Source organism: Taudactylus pleione, unplaced genomic scaffold (genome assembly GCF_031769625.1).
Source record: "Taudactylus pleione unplaced genomic scaffold, aTauple2 ptg000087l, whole genome shotgun sequence".
In the NCBI taxonomy this organism is placed as follows: Eukaryota; Metazoa; Chordata; class Amphibia; order Anura; family Myobatrachidae; genus Taudactylus; species Taudactylus pleione.
In genome coordinates this window covers 6,733,353-6,752,500 of record NW_028284489.1, presented here as the reverse complement: position 1 = coordinate 6,752,500, position 19,148 = coordinate 6,733,353, and the positions used below count along the sequence as shown (strand labels likewise).

Sequence of the window (19,148 nt, the reverse complement as noted above, 5' to 3'; positions counted from 1 at the left end):
TTTATTGCACTTGACAAAAACGTTGCTGAAAGAACGTGTGGAAATTGAGTTTATTTATAGTCCGGAGTACCTAAAACTTCAAGGACAAAACACCTGCTATTGATACCAGCAATCTGAGCAGATAATGCAATGAGAAATATGAATAACATTTAATTGTGTTCATAAAATGTTATCTTCGACACAATCTATTCAGTTAACTAGAATACAACAGACACTTATCTTTTAACTAGCAGAATATATAAGACAAAGGCAACATTACTTGGTTTAGACAATAACCAGATGGAATCTATAAGGTTTAAAACTCTTGTATTCAACCATACATAATTAATGATGATAACTTTACATATTTTTAATGGCACCAATCAGACATCGATTGTTTAATAAGGATGAATAGATATTACAAGTAATAAGTAAAATATGTGTCATGCACTCAGCAGGCCCTAGACCTGTTGGTAAACTGTACAGCTCAGTTTTCCTGACATACTTTTAGAGCAGAGTTTCCCAAATTCTGTCATAACAATCCAGGTTTTAAGGATATCCATGCTTGAGTCCAGAAGGTTAAATCAAATTGACTGATGTACTAATCAAGTCATCTTTGCTCAAACATGGATATCCTTTAAACCTGGACTGTAATGATGGAACTTCTGCTTCAGGAAATTACAAGTAGCAACGGTCTATTACTCTGTATTATTATTATTTTTTTTAATCTCTGGATTGTTACATCACATGTGCCTTTGTTAATCCAGTGAGTTGAAATGACTACGGTACTACCTATAGACCACATGAAGACCTAAGATGAATGGATCTGCTCATAATGTTTGATTTATTTGCATGTAATAAATAGTAATGTCCTTTTCTTCATGCCATAGGAAGGGTTCTTTAATTCTCACCGTGATGTTTCACCTTTGGATGTTCTGTGAAATAACATGCTTATATATGGTCCACTTTCTCTTTGTTGTAGGCCAAAAGTCAGTTCAAACGAAGATCCACTGCCAACAATGTGGAGATTCACATTCCAGTTCCAAATGATGCTGACTCTCCCAAGTTCAAGACAACGGTGGGGAGTGTGAAATGGGTGCCAGAAAACAGCGAGATAGTGTGGTCTATAAAGTCTTTCCCGGTAAGACACATTACCATGTTGAGCGTATTCTTTAGATCTGTTTTGCCATAGTTAATTTAAGCCTATTAAACCCCCCCATGAACAAGAGGGGTATTTCATAAGGTAATGATTAGACTAAATTTCACATTAGATCGAACTATTTATTTTTACCTACTAGTCTACCCTGGTGAATCTCTATTCGTTTAACTATTTTATGGGCTTTGTAATGTGGGTGTGGTACAAAATATTAACATGTTCTCAATGTAGACATAGATGGGATGTTGACAAGTCAAATGCCAGTATTGTGAATATCGATGATAGTCAGCATGTCAACCATGCGGTTTTGCATTGCCGAGGTAAGTATCCCTACTGGCCGCCTAAATTTAATATTGTTAAAATGTTGTCTGTCAACATTCTGTTGTTGACTTTCACAATGTTGAGATTTTGGTGTGTGTGTGTGTCTGTATACATACAGATATGCCCAGCTATATCCTTGCCCGCTGGAGCGGCAAATCGCGCCACACATAGGGCGACATGATATGTGACCGAGCCTCCATAGGAATGCATGGTGTGATCGCAGTGCACACCGTAGCGTATGAGAGGAGTGGGGAATCGCATGGCTCGCTATGCAAATGGCGATCACATAAGTGTGAAACTCAAGGTATGCTATCTGGTTTAAAGCTCACATCAACTTTTGCTTTTCAACTTGACAGTCACTTAGCACACCTGTTGCAAAGCACCTAACAAAACAATTGACACGAGCTAGATTAAACAGGTTAAAAGGGGTGCATGTGACATTTAAACCAGATGGCATACCTTGAGTTTAACACTAATTTGATAGCTAGTTCCATGTTCTAATTCTAAGCAATAGAGTAGGGACTTGCAGTAAAGTGGGGTCCCGTGATGGGGGTTGCAATCTTAAATGCACCCAAAATCTAGGAATGGTGAGTGCCGTGGATCAGTGCTTTTAATATATAGATATTATTAAAAATAACTTTATTCTGCACTGAAATTAGTAGTAAACTAAGTAGCACCCCTAAAAAGGTCTCCTGTTAGTGAGGCTGATAGTAATATGGCTTACAAGGTTTGAAGGGGGCGCTATTTTCTTAAAATCTTAGGTTATATATTAAACTGAAAGATGGTAAGAGATTTTAACCAATTACTTGATCTACTTTCTAATATTTCTGTATCAAAAGCCAATAGAATACATTATTATTATCAGTTATTTATATAGCACACATATTCCGCAGCGCTTTACAGAGTACAGTTGGCCATTCACATCAGTCCCTGCCCCAGTGGAGCTTACAATCTATGTTCCCTACCACATGTACACACTAGGGTTAATTTTTGTTGGGAGTCAATTTACCTACCAATATATTTTTGGAGTGTGGGAAGAAACCGGAGTACTCGGAGGAAACCCACGCAAGCACAGGGAGAATATACAAACTCCACACAGTTAGGGCAGTGGTGGGTATTGAACCCACGACCTCAGTGCTGTGAGGCAGTAATGCTAACCATTACACCGTCTGTGCTGCCCTAGTACATACAAATATATTACTATAGATGCCCTTAAATAATGAAACTTTTTATGACCACAATTTAAAATAGTACTTTTACAAAGTATAAAATCATATATTGTACAGTTTGTCAATTTTTCACTTTTGCATAAATGAAATTCACTCTTTTAGGGACATGATGTTTTCAGTTGCTTGCTCCAAAATTAATCTTAAAAAAGTAACCCTATGTATTTCGTCTGACAAGACTTCTTCAGGCGTTATCCTTTTACTTTGAAAGTTATACAACATACATAAATCTTCTAAAATTCAGCCAATATCAGCAAGGAATGTATCAGTAATTCTCTCAATAAGATCGGAATCACAATGGTCTTTTCATGCATAAAGCACACCTTTTATAGGCTGTATTGTAATACACTGGATTGGTTCCTACTTTTTCTTTAGCTTCTTTGCAGTTTTGTGTCTCTGTGATTAAATAAATAGGCAAAACTAGTTTTCTAGCAAGTATTTAGCTTAATAAGAATTGTTATGGATGGATGTGCATCCTGTTTTTATGAGTTTATGCTGCAGCCCCATTAACTGATGCTAAATTCTGAGTACTTCACTAAAGAACCATTCAAAATTCTATTCTTGTGGTTTATTAAAAGTATATCTGAGGACACTAGGAGACTAGTGTAATGCACCGACTTTGTCCAGAAGTGCTTTCATCCAGTAGTTTTGTTCCGTGTTAAATTCTAAATTGTGTCTATTTTAAAATGCATAAATTTATGTATTGTTGTATGCATAATGCAGTTTGTGTTTGTTTATTTTTTCTAAATCTTTGTAGGGTGGGAAGGAGTATCTCATGAGAGCGCACTTTGGCCTTCCCAGTGTTGAGGCAGAGGATAAAGAGGGGAAACCACCTATCAGTGTGAAATTTGAGATCCCCTACTTTACCACCTCTGGAATCCAGGTATGTAACAACATATGCCAACGTGTATGATGAAAGTGCTTTGTTATTTTACAGTATAACTATATATTTTTATTCTGTGCAGGTCCGTTACTTGAAAATAATTGAGAAGAGTGGTTACCAGGCTTTGCCATGGGTGCGGTATATAACCCAGAATGGAGGTAAGTGAATCTGAGGAGCGGACACTGCAATATTCTTTAGAAACATAAGTGAATTGAATGAAATTCACCACATACTTATTTAATGATATTAAAAGGCCACGAATATAAATTGATTAATCTAATATGAAAATTCTAACACCTATACAATATATATATCTCTATCTATCCAGAGTAAAGCTCACATCTTCATCAAGTCCACCAACCAGGCAGTCCTAAGCTTTTATTTTATGTTTTATTTAATTTTTATGTTTTTTTGGTCCGAATTAAGACTCATGGACTGCGACTCAATCTACCTCAGCCAAGCCGCAAGACCAGTAACTGGGCTGGTGATTCCGGCGGGTCGCTGCTGAGCTTGCTAACAGTAATGCTGCGACCCGGACTGCAACCGGACGCACGGAGATGTCTGGTAATTCGATTCCTCGCTTACGGGGAATTGCGCCCGGCAGTCCTTGCTTCTGGTGTCAGAGATGCACCAGAAGCCGCTGCTGTCAGGGCCCGGGATTGTCCGCGTCCTCCTACACCATCGGGGCCTTATCGTCTGACGCCGGGGGATCGGCAGCAGACACTTCTGCTGCCACGAGGCAAGTGTACCCGGCTGGTTAATGCAGCTATGGGGAGGTAGACGCTCCCCCGGCAGCTCCTCCCCCGACACACTCCCTACGAAGGGTTTTGCCGCCTGGGTTGCTCCACCTACCCTCCACGTGTGTATGAGACGCTTCACGGTCCACATTCAGTGCGCTCTGTAGCTGTTGGACTCAGGAGGGTTTGGGTCAGTCTCCCTGTATAACTTTCCCTTGGTTAAAGTATATAGTGCTCTATATCCTTCCATTCCTTGTGTTTGTGTAGTTGATTTAGAGTCGATTTGTAATTGTATTACATATGCATTGTATGTGACTGTTTGCTAGCTGCTGTATTGACACTATTTTATTTCTGTCTGTCAATTATAACTCTCACTGTTTTTTTTTTTCTCTCCAGCTTCTTGGGGTGGAGGTTTTTCTTAGAGTACTTCATTCATTAAGATTTTGTTAAGGCTGTCACATAACATTGCAATTTGTGCCTTTATTGAACATGTCTAGATAAAGGGATACAGGAGGTGGAGCCATTCTGTGCTGGTTTCATTTAAATCATGTATGGCTTATTTGTCCCCTCTGGACATTAAGGATGGTTTGTGTGTTGTCTGTTATAAAGAGCCACCTCACCAGTCCAGTTTACCTGTCCCTGGACATAGTCAGCTTGGGTATCCTCTTTGTCCTAGGTAATGAAGCAGTTTGTAGATCACATGGCTGCTCCCACTATGCCTCCTTGGTGCCATGTTTGAACCTCCTATGCATCCTTACTGGAAGGATGTTTATGGCCATTCTAGTTAGAGTATGGCTCCACCTAATGTTGATAACAGACCGGTAATTACTAAGGACTTAAGCACAGTTATCCTATTATCTGTCTGCTCAACATATGGATTCAGTCGCATCATCAGAGGAATTGAATGATGAGCAGGGTTCCTCTCCAGGGTCTAGCTCCGGGGAGGAGGACCATCCGTCCACAGGGGATGTTCCTTCTTTGGTGAAGGAGGTTAAATCAATCCTAGATATTCAGGATGATGAACCAGCTCATAGTAAGAAGGCTCTAGTGTTTAATCACCACCGGAAGGTGGTCAAAACGGAGTTTCCTGTATCTGAACAGCCCACTGAGCTTATGGATGAAGCATGGGGGTAACCCTGACAAACATTTTTATGTGAATAAGAGAATAACATTGTTGTATCCTTTCCCGGCTTCTGTATGTACTAAGCAGGAGGTACCTTCTACTGTGGATGCTCATGTGACGCATTTAATCATAAATGCTACATTGCCTATTCCTTTAGCATCTTCCTGAAGGATTCCACGGATAGAAAAATTGAAGCATATCTTCAAACAATATTTTCATCAGCTGGAGCGGTTACTCATCCAGCTATTGCTGGAGCCTGGGTAGCCAAAGCTGTTGAAGATTCTCTACCAAATGCTACCAGAGAACAGATGATGTATATCTCCCACATACGAGAAGCTGCTTCCTATATGGGACGAGCTGCTGTAGATGCTGGAATTTTAGCCTCTAAATCATCAGCAGTTTCAATAGTGGCACGCAGGGCCCTTTGGTTAAGATCCTGGAAGCTGATACAGGGCAAAGAAGGCGCTGGAAGTTTTACCTTTCTATGAAAAAGTACTTTTTGGAGCAAAATGTCAAGGCGACAAACTAAGCGGTCTGGCCCGGCAAGATGTACAGCTTCTAAACTGGACGACAAATCCCCGGCCTGATGGGGTGGGCCTCCTCCTGGGGAATTCCAGGGTGGGAGGCCGACTCTATTAGTTTGCGATTGTTGGTGTCAAACAACAACAGATGCCTGAGAAGTGGTCTCTCAGGAGTATGCCCTCACTTGCAGGAGGCATCCTCCTCTGAAGTTTTTTTTTTTTTGTACAGATCCTCCATCAGATGCGGTCAAGGCTTTGGCCCTTCAGGAAGCCATTCACTCCCTAATGCAGGTGGGGGTAATAATCCCGGTTCCTGTGTCGCAACAGGGAAGGGGTTGTTGTTCCAATCTATTTCAGGTACAAAAACCAAATGGGGCTTCTCAAAATCCTCAACCGGTTTATCCATGTACCCCAGTTTCGTATGGAAACTCTCCAATCAATTATTTTGGCAATGGATCCAGAAGATTACATGCATATCTGCATGTTCCTATTATACCATCCCAACAGCAATTTTTACGGTTTGTTGTCCTTTAGCAACATTACCAATTTCAGGTTCTACCCTTTGGTCTATCTACAGCTTCCCGGGTATTTACCATAATAATGGCAGTCATGACAGCCTATCTCAGGCATCAGGGAGTCAGAATACTGCCATATATGGACGACCTTCTGATATTGGCTCAGACTCCGGTTGTTTTACAAAACCATCTTCATCTGACCATGGCCTGCTTACAAAACCACGGCTGGATCATCATTTGAAAGAAATCATCACTTTCTCCAACACAGCAGATGGTACATCTGGGAGCTCTTCTGGATTCTCTGGCACAGACGTTATTTCTGCCAGATTACAAGATTGCGGCCCTATCATTGCAAGTACGCAAACTGCTACGTAAGCGAGAGGTGTCCATTCTGTCAGCGATGCAGGTCCTGGGATCAATAGTATCCACCTTCGACATGGTGGGGTATACTCCGTTTCATTCCAGGCCTCTGCAAAGATTAATTCTCTCCAGGTGGAACGGACAGTATCAGCTTATAAGGTCCCAGAGGATCCTTCTCACACCAGAGATTTGTCTCTACCTCTTGTGGTGGCTGAAAAAGGATCATCTGGACAAAGGGAGCCCATTCTGGATTCCAAATTGGGTGCTTCTCACCACGGACGCCAGTCATCAAGGATGGGGGGGCAGTGACAGGTCATCACACCTTTCAAGGAAGATGGACAAATCAGGAAAGTCATCTGCCAATAAATATTCCGGAACTGCGAGCAGTATACAAAGCACTTATCATGGCACAGGACCTGCTCCAAGGCAAGCCGGTCCAGATCCAGTCCGAAAACGTGACTACAGTGGCCTGTCTCAATCATCAGGGAGGCACTCAGTCATGCAGCCATGAAGGGAAGTGCCAAAGGTTCTGATTTCGGCAGAGCGTAATTTTCCGTCCATTTCTGTAATATTCATAATGTGAGTACTCAATGAATCCAGAGACCCATCGGCAGCATTTGTGGATGCACTGGCAGTAAGATGGGACTTCAAGCTGACGTATCTCTTTCCTCCAATTTCCCGCCTCCCAAGAGTCCTCAGGAAATTCAAGCAGGAAGGCGGAACTAATACTAGTGGTCCGGCTTGGCCCAGACATCATTGGTTCACAAACATACAGAATCTATCCATAGACAGTCCCATATCCTCTTCTATGGCCGAATCTGTAAATGCAGGGTTCCTGCCGGCATCTGGATTTACCTCGTCTGGCTTTGACGGTGAGGCTCTTGAATCTTCCATCTTAAGAGCCAAAGGTTTCTCCAGCTCTGTGATTCAAATGATGCTTAGAGTACGGAAGCCTGCCTCTGCCCGCATCTATTACAAGGTTTGGATTTCTTTTGGTCAATGGTGTTCCCACAGAAAGTATGACCCTAAGGTGTTTAGGGTTTCCAGGGTACTGGCTTTTCTCCAGGTTGGCTTAGACCTTTGTCTCCGTCTGGCCACTATGAGAGTGCACGTTTAATTCAAACAATGCTTAGGGCACGGAAACCTGCCTCTGCCTGCATCTATTACAGAGTTTGGCATTCTTTTGGTCAATGGTGTTCCCATAGGAAATATGGTCCTAAGGTGTTCAAGATTTCCAGGGTACTAGCTTTTCTTCAGGCAGGGTTAGATAGTGGTCTCCGCCTGGCCACGTTGAGAGTGCAGGTTTCTGCACTGTCAGTCTGGTTCCAGAGAGAGATTGCTCCATTACCAGATGTTAGAATTTTTTTTAAGGGAGTTCTGCGAGTTCAGCCTCCTTCTGTCCCACCGGTAACACCCCCGGCAGCGAAGACAGTTTTTCTCCTCGCTATCTCTTCTACACGCAGTCTCTCTGATTTGGCAGTGCTCTCTTGTCGCTCCCCATTTTTAATTTGTCACCAGGATGATAGAGCTGTTTTTCGTACAAGGGAGAGTAACCTTCCGAAGTTAGTGTCCCGTCTTCATATAAATGAAGAAATTGCAGTTCAAGCTTTTCAGGCTCCAGACCTCTCGGTAGGTAAAGTCTTCCTGGATGTAGTTTGTGCTCTCTATCTATGTGGAGCATACAAACTCTATTAGAAACTCAGATGCTCTTTTTGTATTCTATGGTTTTCACAAAACGAGGATGGCCAGCTAACAAGTAGACCTTGGCTCGATGGTTGCACATGATTATCTCTCAGATGTATACACAGGCTGATCTCCCTGTCCCAAACACTGTGACAGCACATATTCTACTCTGTCTGTAGGACCATCATGGGCATTTAGTCGTGGTGCCTCTGCTTAACAATTGTGCAAGGCAGCCATTTGGTCTTCTGTCCACACTTTTCTTAGGTTCTACGCCTTTGATACTTTAACCTCTCAGGATGCTTACTTTGGGTGATGAGTGCTCCTTTCTGCTCAGGAGCATCCCTAACCCTTAGGGGAAGTGCTTTAGTACATCCCCATGGTATCCCTATTGACCCTGAAGAAGAAAATAAGAGCTATGGTAGACTTACCATTGATAACTCTTTTTCTTCAAGGTCCACAGGGCCCCCACCCTGATGTACCTGGCTGCAATGGGGATTTTTTTTTTTATTTGGTCATGGTTTCCCTCATCTTGTGTGAGAGTGCTTCTGGTGTACAATTGTTCTTCCTTCTCCTCTTTCCTTCTCCTGCCTTGAGGCTTGTTTACAAAACTGAAGGCCTGTGGCTGGGGGCGAGGTATATATGAAGGAGGACACGAGGAATCCTGGGAGCTGAAAGCTTTAACTGTTTGGTGCCTGGATCTCTCAAAGCACATTACCCCCATAGTTTTTCTGTGGACCCTATGGACCTCGAAGAAAAAGAGTTATCAATGGTCAGTCTACCATAACTCTTATTTTTGCTTAGTGGATAATAATCCTTTGTATAAATTGCTATACAAGAATGGTCACAGCAATATCTTTGTATTAGTTCACTTAGGGCAGGGGTTTCCAACCACGGTCCTCAAGGCACACTAACAGTCCAGGTTTTAGGGTGACTCAATTAGTACCACAGTTATACTGATTTAACCTTCTGTGCACAATCATAGATATCACTAAAACCAGGACTGTTAGTGTGCCTTGAGGACCGAGGTTGGGAATCACTGACTTAGGGAAATTCCAAGCACTGTGCCGGAGGGTCTTTCTTTTTAGCAGTCTCCGTTTCCCTTGCTTTCCAAGTACTGTTAATAAGGTGGATGTAATTAAACGATGACTGCTCCTCTTAAAATGACACAGTGCACTTCTCCCAGAATTTGCAGAACATAGAGCAGGATAGCGGGTGCAGAGAAGCTCCTTATACGACAACTACAAGGAGCAGCCCACAGTTCTCGATGTTGCTGTGTGTTTAATTCTTATCATTGTAGGTGTGAAGCAGTTACTGGTCATTGGAGAGGGGACTACTGTATATATGTATATACATGACAATAAGTTGTTGCATGGTAACCTAATAAATTCTCTATCCATCTCCTCGTCTATGACCGCTGTACCCACTTGTCTAACCTTCCACAAAGTAATGAAAGGCTCATATTTGAATTGTACAGTGCAGTCTATAACAAGTGTACTGTAAATTATGTAATGTGCAGAATCCTTCATAAATACATATTTATGGGCATATTCAATTAGCCGCAAAAAGTCCCGTACTTTTCGCATGCAGGACTTTTTCGCCGACATTGTGAAAAAGTACTTTTTCTACTTCAGGGTCCATAGGGTATCCACAGGATACCTTGGGGGGGGGTATAGGTGTGACGTCAGTCGCTGGGCACCATAGAGTTAAGCTTTTCAGCCTCCCAGGATGCACTCGGGTCCCCCTCCTATACCCCGCCCCCGAGCCAAGGCACCTCAGTTTAGTTTGGTGCCCGGCCGGCGTCGGGTGCACCTGTCGGAGTGGGGGGCTAGAAGAGCCCCTGAAGCTTTCTTCAGTGCAGCTGTGGCTGCACATCTGGATGTACAGCATGGACAGTCAGTCCTGATGTCCATGCTGTCTTCCCTACACCCCCGCCGGTACCAGAACGCCGGTACCGATCCGGGGATGCTGGTGAGCATCTGGGGTCATAGCTAGCTGTGATCCCAGATGTTCCGGACCATGGCCGGATCCAAGGGGGACAAAGGTAAGCAGCGGGGTCCCGTGGTGGGTCCCCGATGGTCACATGGTCCTAAGTCCCCAGGCAGGGGGCTCCCTGGGGACAGGCTGCAGCGTGGAGCCAGGCGACCAACCTGCGCTTTCCACTACCCCCTGGGACAGCGGACCGCAGCAGAGCGGTAGCGCTGCGGCGTCCCAGGGGTTAAATGCATGCCAGGGGAGCGCGCCTTCCCTGTCTCACAGCCGGCGCCTCCCCCGCTGCACACAGCCCTCTCTGCATGCTGCCGACTGGTCCTGTGGCAGCGCTCCTCCCCCAGGCCAGCCTCCTCTCTGCTCCTCGGCGGCCATCTTCTCCAGAACGCATGGTGAACGCTGCTGGAAGCGCTGGACGGAAGCATCGTGGTCTGGGTCCCCCCGCATACCTCTCCTCCGCTGTGGCTCAGGTCTGTGTATGCAGCGCTGTGTCCTACCAGGCCCTGTGTCTGTGTAGTTGAGTGATCAGCGCTGTTAGTGCAGGAATTGTTATTTCTCTGCATTGTATGTGACTGTGCTAGCGCTGCCTGTAACTTTTCTTCTACTAAACTGTCAGCTTTATTACTGTTCCTGTTCTTCTGCTAAAGCCCTTGCGGTGCGGTGCGGTGCTGCAGGTTGGTCTCTCGCCTATTTAATACTTAATTGGTGAGAGAGGTCACATACGTGGTGCCATCATGTCTGAAAGTGATTTTCCCCTCCGGCTACAGTGTACCACGTGCAAAGTACCGTTAGCGGAGGGGGAGGGTAGCGCGGAGGGCCTTTGCCGGCAGTGTTTGTCCATGGCGCGGCCTATTACGGTTACAGCACCGGTACAGGAGCCGCCCTGGGCTTGTTTCGCTCAGGCGTTAACAGCTTTAGTGGGCCAGTTAGCTCCGCAGCCCGCGTTTACTCCGATGGGTTTGTCCCAGCAGTCTGTGGTGTCGTCACCCATGCAGGGGTTCCCACGACAATTGGTGGTACCCCACAGTCTCCCTATTTCCCCGCTCCCGGGTTCTCAGGAGCCAGCGTGGGTTAACTCCCTGACGAGTTCTGTACAGCACTTGTCGGATGTGTTGCAAGGGGAGTCTGTGATGCAGCCTCATAAAAGGCCGGTGGCGTCTCTGTCCGCTCCTTATGAGGATGACGAAGGGACGTCTGATGATGGGGAGATTCTGGATCCTTACGATCAGGAACCTCTCCATACTAAGGACGCTGATGCTAAGTCCAAAGTATATATTCCTGGACTTATTCGGGCGGTCCGCACAGCCTTGGTGATTGAGGACGAAGTTCCCCCAGCGGCTAAATCTAAGTATGCCTTTTTCAAAGATGTGAAGGGCGATGCCACAGTCTTTCCTCTTTCGGGTCAGTTGGTGGACCATTTAGAGGAGGCATGGAAACAACCTGGCAAAAGATACCAGCCGCAGAGACGCCTGGCGGTGGCTTATCCGTTCGCGGATAATTATTTTGCTAAGTGGGAATCCCCTCCACAGGTGGATTCTCACGTGACCCGTCTTGTCCGTAGTGCCACATTGCCGATGCCATCCATGTCCTCCCTTAAGAATGCTACGGACCGCAAGGTAGAAATCTGCCTGAAGTCCGCTTATTCCCTTGCAGGGGGGGCAGCACGGCCGGCTATGGCCATTTGCTGGGTTGCCAGAGCGATGGAGCGCTGGGCGGATTCATTAGAGGCTTCTTTTGAAGCCGACTGTCCGGCCGAACAGGCGGAGTTGATTGGCAATCTCTGTGATTCGGCCACCTACATCAACGAGGCGGCTCTAGACATTAGTACTCTGGTGTCTAGAATTTCTTCAGCAGCGGTAGCTGCTCGTCGCACCTTGTGGCTGCGCTCCTGGAAGGCGGACGCAGGTTCCAAGAAAGGTCTGGAAGCGTTGCCGTTTACCGGAGAAGTTCTCTTCGGTCCGGATCTGGATAAGATTGTGGCCACGCTGGCGGCAGCCAAATCTGCTTGTCTCCCGTCGGCCGCTGCTCCTTCTGGTTCGGGACCAGCGTCCTTTCGGTCATCTAGGGCCCAGGGCAGGCCCAAACCACAGTCGTTTCCTCGACAGGCTGGCCCTAAGAAATCGGTCAAGCCCCGGAAGCAGGCATGGAGTACCAGACGTCCGGCCCCCAAGCCAGATGACAAGCCTGCGGCCTGACGGTCCGGGCCTCCCTTTGGGGGATCCCAGGGTGGGAGGCCGCCTGCTACAGTTCGCCCAGTGTTGGTCGACCACTACGACAGACACTTGGGTTCTGGAGGTGGTTTCCCACGGATACGCCCTCTCCTTCCGGCACAGACCCCCGGCTCGCTTCTTCACCACGGGTCTCCCATCAGACCGGAACAAGGCTACGGAGCTGCGGAAGGTATTGCACACTATGCTCCAGGCTGGAGTTATAGTGGCTGTTCCATTCTCCCAGAGGGGCCAGGGTTTCTATTCAAATCTATTTTTGGTACAGAAACCCAATGGGTCATATCGTCCGATTCTCAACCTCAAAGCACTCAACAAGTCTTTGCGGGTCCCGAAGTTTCGGATGGAGACCCTACGGTCCATCATTCTGGCGCTGGAACCTGGGGACTACTTGGTGTCATTGGACATACAGGACGCTTACCTGCATGTCCCTATTCTTTTGCGCCATCAACAGTTCCTCAGGTTTGCAATCCGCAGCGACCACTTCCAGTTTCAGGCGTTACCTTTTGGCCTGGCAACAGCACCACGTGTTTTCACCAAGGTGATGGCGGTCATGGCGGCTTCTCTGCGGCTGCAGGGAGTCCGCATGTTGCCGTATTTGGACGACCTGTTATTGGTGGCAGGATCTCCAGAGCTCCTGTTACGCCACTTGGACCTGACCATTGCACTGCTGCAACGGCACGGCTGGCTAATCAACTGGCAGAAGTCCACTCTAATCCCGTCTCGGAGGATTCTGCATCTTGGAGCCTTATTGGACTCGGGACAGCAAAGGATCTTCGTGACGGAGGACAAGATCTCTGCTTTACAGTCAAGGGTGCGCAGTTGCCTGCACAGCCGCCGGGTGTCCTTACACTCGGCGATGAGGTTACTGGGCTCCATGGTGTCGGTGTTCGACATGGTGGAATACGCCCAGTTTCACTCCAGACCTCTGCAGCACCTGATCCTGTCCAAGTGGAACGGGCTGCCTCAGTCTCTGAAGTCCCAGACGATTGTGCTCACCCAGGAGGTTCGCCTGTCCCTTGCGTGGTGGTTACAGACGACACACCTAAAAAAGGGACGTCCGTTCTGGGTTCCAAATTGGGTCCTGTTGACAACGGACGCCAGTCTTCGGGGCTGGGGAGCAGTTTCGGGTCCACACTTGTTCCAGGGCAGGTGGACGCCGACAGAAGCGGAGCTTCCAATAAATATCTTGGAACTCCGTGCGGTCTTCAATGCTCTCCAGCAGGCACAGCGGTTTCTCCAGGGTCGCCCGGTGCAGGTCCAGTCGGACAACGCTACCACCGTGGCCTACATAAACAGGCAAGGAGGAACTCGCAGTCGGGCGGCTCTCGTAGAGGTCTCTCGGATCCTGGTTTGGGCGGAGCGCAATCTTCCGGCCATATCAGCGGTCTTCATCCCGGGAGTGCTAAATTGGGAGGCGGACTTTCTAAGTCGCCAGGACGTTCATCCGGGGGAATGGTCCCTGCACCCGGACGTTTTTCAACTACTGGTGGACAGGTGGGGTCTTCCAGAAATCGACCTCATGGCGTCCCGGCACAACAACAAGTTGCCGGTGTACGGGTCTCGCACAAGAGACGAAGGGGCGTCTCTGGTGGATGCTCTGTCCGTCCGGTGGACGTTCCGGTTCGCATACCTGTTCCCTCCGGTCTCCCTTCTTCCACGGGTAATCCGGAAATTCAAACAGGAAGGAGGGACGCTCCTGTTGATAGCTCCCGCGTGGCCCAGACGGCACTGGTTCTCAGACCTTCAGGGTCTGTCCGTGGACAGTCCTCTGCGGTTGCCGCTACGACCGGGCCTTCTGTCTCAGGGTCCTTGCCTTCACCCGGACCTGACTCGGCTGTCTTTGACGGCGTGGCTGTTGAGACGGCCATGCTGAGGTCCCGGGGGTTTTCCAGCTCTGTGGTGCGTACCATGTTACGAGCTCGGAAACCGTCTTCCGCGAGGATATACCATCGCGTGTGGCATACGTTCTTCCAGTGGTGTCGACCGAGCGGTTATGCACCGCGGGAGTTTCGTCTGTCTCGGATTCTCGCCTTCCTGCAAGCGGGACTAGATCATGGGCTTCGCCTTGCTTCTTTGAAGGTACAGGTTTCGGCCCTATCTGTCTGGTTTCACCGTAGGATCGCTACAATCCCGGATGTGCGCACCTTTATGCAGGGTGTTCTCCGCATTCAGCCGCCCTTTGTTCCACCTGTGGCGCCTTGGGATTTGGCTGTGGTCCTGAGGGCTCTCCAAGGACCGCCGTTTGAACCACTGGGCTCAGTGGATCTTAAATGGCTAACAGCTAAGACTGTTTTCCTTCTGGCCATTGCTTCGGCCAGACGTGTTTCTGAGTTAGGGGCTCTTTCTTGTAGACCCCCTTTCTTGGTTTTTTATGGGAACAGGGCAGTGCTCCGCACTCGGCCCGAGTTTCTTCCCAAAGTTGTTTCCCAGTTTCATGTTAACGAGGAAATAGTTGTTCCGGCCTTTAACTCACCGGGTCTTTCCGTGGGTGAGGCCTCTTTGGATGTTGTGCGGGCCTTAAGGACTTATGTTGACCGCACTTCTTCGTTTAGGAAGTCGGACGCTTTGTTTGTCCTCTATGGCTTCCGTAAAAAGGGTTGGCCTGCTTCAAAGCAAACTTTGGCAGCCTGGATCCGTATGGCTATTTCTGAAGCTTATCTTCATGAAGGCCTACCGGTCCCTCCTTCTCTGAAGGCTCATTCCACTAGGTCTGTGGGTCCTTCGTGGGCAGCTCGACGTGGTGCCTCGGCAGTTCAGATCTGCAAGGCTGCTACGTGGTCCTCTGTCCATACCTTCGTGAGGTATTACAGGTTTGACACCTTCGCCTCTCAGGATGCTTCCTTCGGGCGGCGGATTCTCCTTTCTGCACAGGAGCGTCCCCACCCTTAAAGGATACTGCTTTGGGACATCCCCAAGGTATCCTGTGGATACCCTATGGACCCTGAAGTAGAAAATATGAGATATGGTAAGAACTTACCCTTGTTATCTCTATTTCTACGAAGTCCATAGGGTTCCACAGGACTCCCGCCCTGTCGCACCTGTGCTGCAGATGGGCTTTGCTCTGGTCACCGGTTTTCCGTCTCCCTCTGGTGAGAATGTGATTCTTGTATGTGTCCAGATCTTTTTTTCTCTCTCTTCCTTCTCCTCCTCCGGCCTATGGCTTGATAACTAACTGAGGTGCCTTGGCTCGGGGGCGGGGTATAGGAGGGGGACCCTAGTGCATCCTGGGAGGCTGAAAAGCTTAACTCTATGGTGCCCAGCGACTGACGTCACACCTATACCCCCCCCCCCAAGGTATCCTGTGGAACCCTATGGACTTCGTAGAAATAGAGATAACAAGGGTAAGTTCTTACCATATCTCATATTATCACCGTATTTAATTAGAAATCAGCTAAAACTGCACCCGGCGAAACGCAAACTTGCGAAAAGTGCTGTCAGATTTGGGGAAATCAGCCTGACGCCCCCCAAAAGATGCACTAACATTGGGGATCACTATAGATACCCCCGAATAGGCCTGCTGAAGTTATTTGGGGTATTTAAATGATCTCAATAGCTGCTAATTGGCATCTTTGCACAAATTATGAAGACTAGCATTTAGCAGTTTTATGGGTGAAAATAACTAGTCCCAGCAAATTTGGGGTACATGAAAATGGGTGCAAGCATGGTTAAAAATCGCAAAAGTGAGGTTTTGAAAAACACACCTTCAGCAAGCACCTGCAATCATTAAAAAAAAAAAAAACTTCCCCCATACTTGCAGACCCCACCCAAAGTCTCTTTCGTTTTTAAGTTTGTACTCCAACTTTGTACTTTTTCACCCCCTTTTTCAAAGTCCATTTTTGGGGTGTTCATTTTTTTCAGGAGGTTTTTAAATGCAGTTTACCTTTGGGGACCTGTCCTAAGGGTGCAGGGTAGCTTCCCCACCTTTGCACCCCAAAACCGCAAATCTGCACTTTTTTTTTTCGACCGCTATTCATAAGCGAAACTTTCCACCGGTTACATCGCATTGCGTTTCTGCACCGGTGAAAAGTCGCCACAATTTCATACGGGGATAAGTTTCCGCTGGCGCAATGTCACCGGCTCAATTTTTTCGCCGAAAACGGCTTTTCGGTGCTAATTGAATACGGCCCCAAGTTGTAATCCTTATTACTGAACTCATGCCAGGTATTTCATAGACTTGCCCTATAGTTTGTAATGTGCATGGTTAAAATCTGCCCACTGAACATGTAAATCTCAATGCACTTAAAGCAATTTATTTTTTCTCCCCATTTCTCTAATAGACTATCAACTACGAACACAGTAAAGAAGCCGCAATCTTTGCTCCACATTTATATTAAGTAGAAACTATAATTACATGGAAGTTTGGTTAGTTACATGCTTTGCGGAACATGGAAGGAATGTGCCGAATATGAAGGTCACAAGGAAAACTGTATAGAAGCTGCTGAGCGATATTTGTATTACAGGGGGGTTAATGGGCCGTTGATGTTACAGTTCCATTTCATACACTATTTGGCTTTGAGAAACCCTGCCGGAAATGCATTGTTTTTCTTGTGTGCATGGTCAGTCTTTCTTTTGTTTGGTGAATACACAAACTTGTAAGAGATTTGTTTAAGATGTATTTTGCAATACACGAGCCAATGATATATTTGCCATGTGCCTGTATCAAAGTGCCATTCTCCTGAATGCAGTTTGTGTGAAGATGGTTCAAGACTTGTGTTGCTTCAAAGGGCAAAACCAGCTAAGTTTTGCAGCTACACGCTACCGTGAGATGACCCCTTTCTAACTTTGGTTTACTGTTACAAAGAAAAGTGTAAAATCATAGCTCAGTACAGGCTGTTCTCCCAGCTTTTATAGAAATGACATCACTTCTGAGTTTGTCAGTTTTATATGCTATTATTTGACTTAAAAAAATGTTTCAGACTTAAGTCATGTTATCTTATACTGTCTCACCTTAATAGGTTAAAATACCTACTTTTTCATGTAATTAATATCTCCTATGGAATAGGGGACCAATGCATTGCGATTCACTCTGTAATATTTTGGGGTCAGAACCTGTACTAAAGAAAATCTGCAAAACTGTAGCATTTTAAATGACAGGTCATTTATATCAAATTTCTGGTGCAGAGTTGTTTGGTTGGCAGGGCTATGTAGTATGTTGTACTAAAATGCTGAATAAATAATATGCTGTTACATTTCAGTTCTTTGTATGTGATTAAAGGTATACACGCTTTCATTTTTATTTACTGCACCCTGGTCAATCTATAGATTTTCTATACTAAAATGACTAACCATCATTTCTTCTGTTAGTGCACAGGTTTTCAAACTCTGGGCCTGATTCAGACCCGGACGCTATTTGCGGACGCTCGTTCTTAAAAAGGGGCCGGATATTTAAATTGAGTGCTCACTCTTTGCGGTGTGTTGACGCCTCTGTCTGAGCGAACGTCCGAAAAATGCACTCGCTATTTTGTAAAGACGCCCATTTGCCGTTCGCATCACACGTCAACTCCGCTATTTATTAGATTAATCGGGAACATCGAAAGGCATCTGAACTGCTCGCAGTGCTTGTGGTAGGATTTACTTCCCGCTATCACTGCGAGCAGTTCAGGCTAAAAGACAACCAAGTGACGTGGTCGATGACACTCCTTTACTAATTATGCACACCCATTAAATGCCGTTTTGACTGTTAGGCACACCTGCGTTCGGCTCTCCACTCCCCCGTTTTCAAGCACCTTCCCCTGTTACCACCCACAAACGGTACATTCTATCAATCAAATTAGCAGCCCCTCGCTGTTTTACGAGCGCACGATTTCTGGCCGCAATGACTGGTTTGCGCATTGCGAACCATACGCATGCGCAGTTGTGCGAACATCGCTCAGAGCAAACGAGCGGCCGCTTATGAGCGGCTCTGAATCACGCCCTCTGTCCTCAGGATGCCAAACAGTGCAAGTTTTCCAAGTCCCCTCACAGAATCACAAGTGAAATAATTAGCTCCACCAGTGGAGCTTTTAAAATGTCAGTGAGTAATGAATACACCTGTGCACCTTCTGGGTGACCAGGAAAATGTGACCTGAGGACAGAGTTTGAGAACCACTGTTTTAGTGTAACCATATAAATGACTAGTGTAGAGGTTTCCAAACCTGGTCCATAAGGCACCCCAGGTTTTAAGGATATCCATGATTGCACACAAATGGTTAAATCAACAGACTGAGGTACTAATTAACGGCATGATTCACTACGGAACACAACTGCGAATGCAATAGTGATTACGCACGCAGTTCAACTGCGATATTATGCTAATATATTGCGATCGCAATGCCATACACAGCACTACATAAGGACGCCCACCTTACCTTGCACATCCGTAATGTTTACCAAGACTGCCAAAACCCTTGGTACAATCGAATACAATGGCAGCATCATGCACACTTGCACA

General features: G+C 46.5%; 1 protein-coding gene across 1 annotated transcript in view; it reads left to right on the top strand.

The window, feature by feature from the left end:
• LOC148529061 (AP-1 complex subunit mu-1) overlaps positions 1-17,954 on the top strand; it is a 43,986-nt gene extending 26,032 nt beyond the window's left edge. The window contains exons 9-12 of the mRNA XM_088468954.1: positions 962-1,120; positions 3,440-3,565; positions 3,648-3,723; positions 16,996-17,954. Of these exons, the coding sequence (XP_088325080.1) occupies positions 962-1,120; positions 3,440-3,565; positions 3,648-3,723; positions 16,996-17,018 (384 nt within the window). The 3' untranslated portion in view covers positions 17,019-17,954. The remainder of the gene's footprint in view (positions 1-961; positions 1,121-3,439; positions 3,566-3,647; positions 3,724-16,995) is intronic.
• The last annotated feature ends 1,194 nt before the right edge of the window (positions 17,955-19,148 follow it).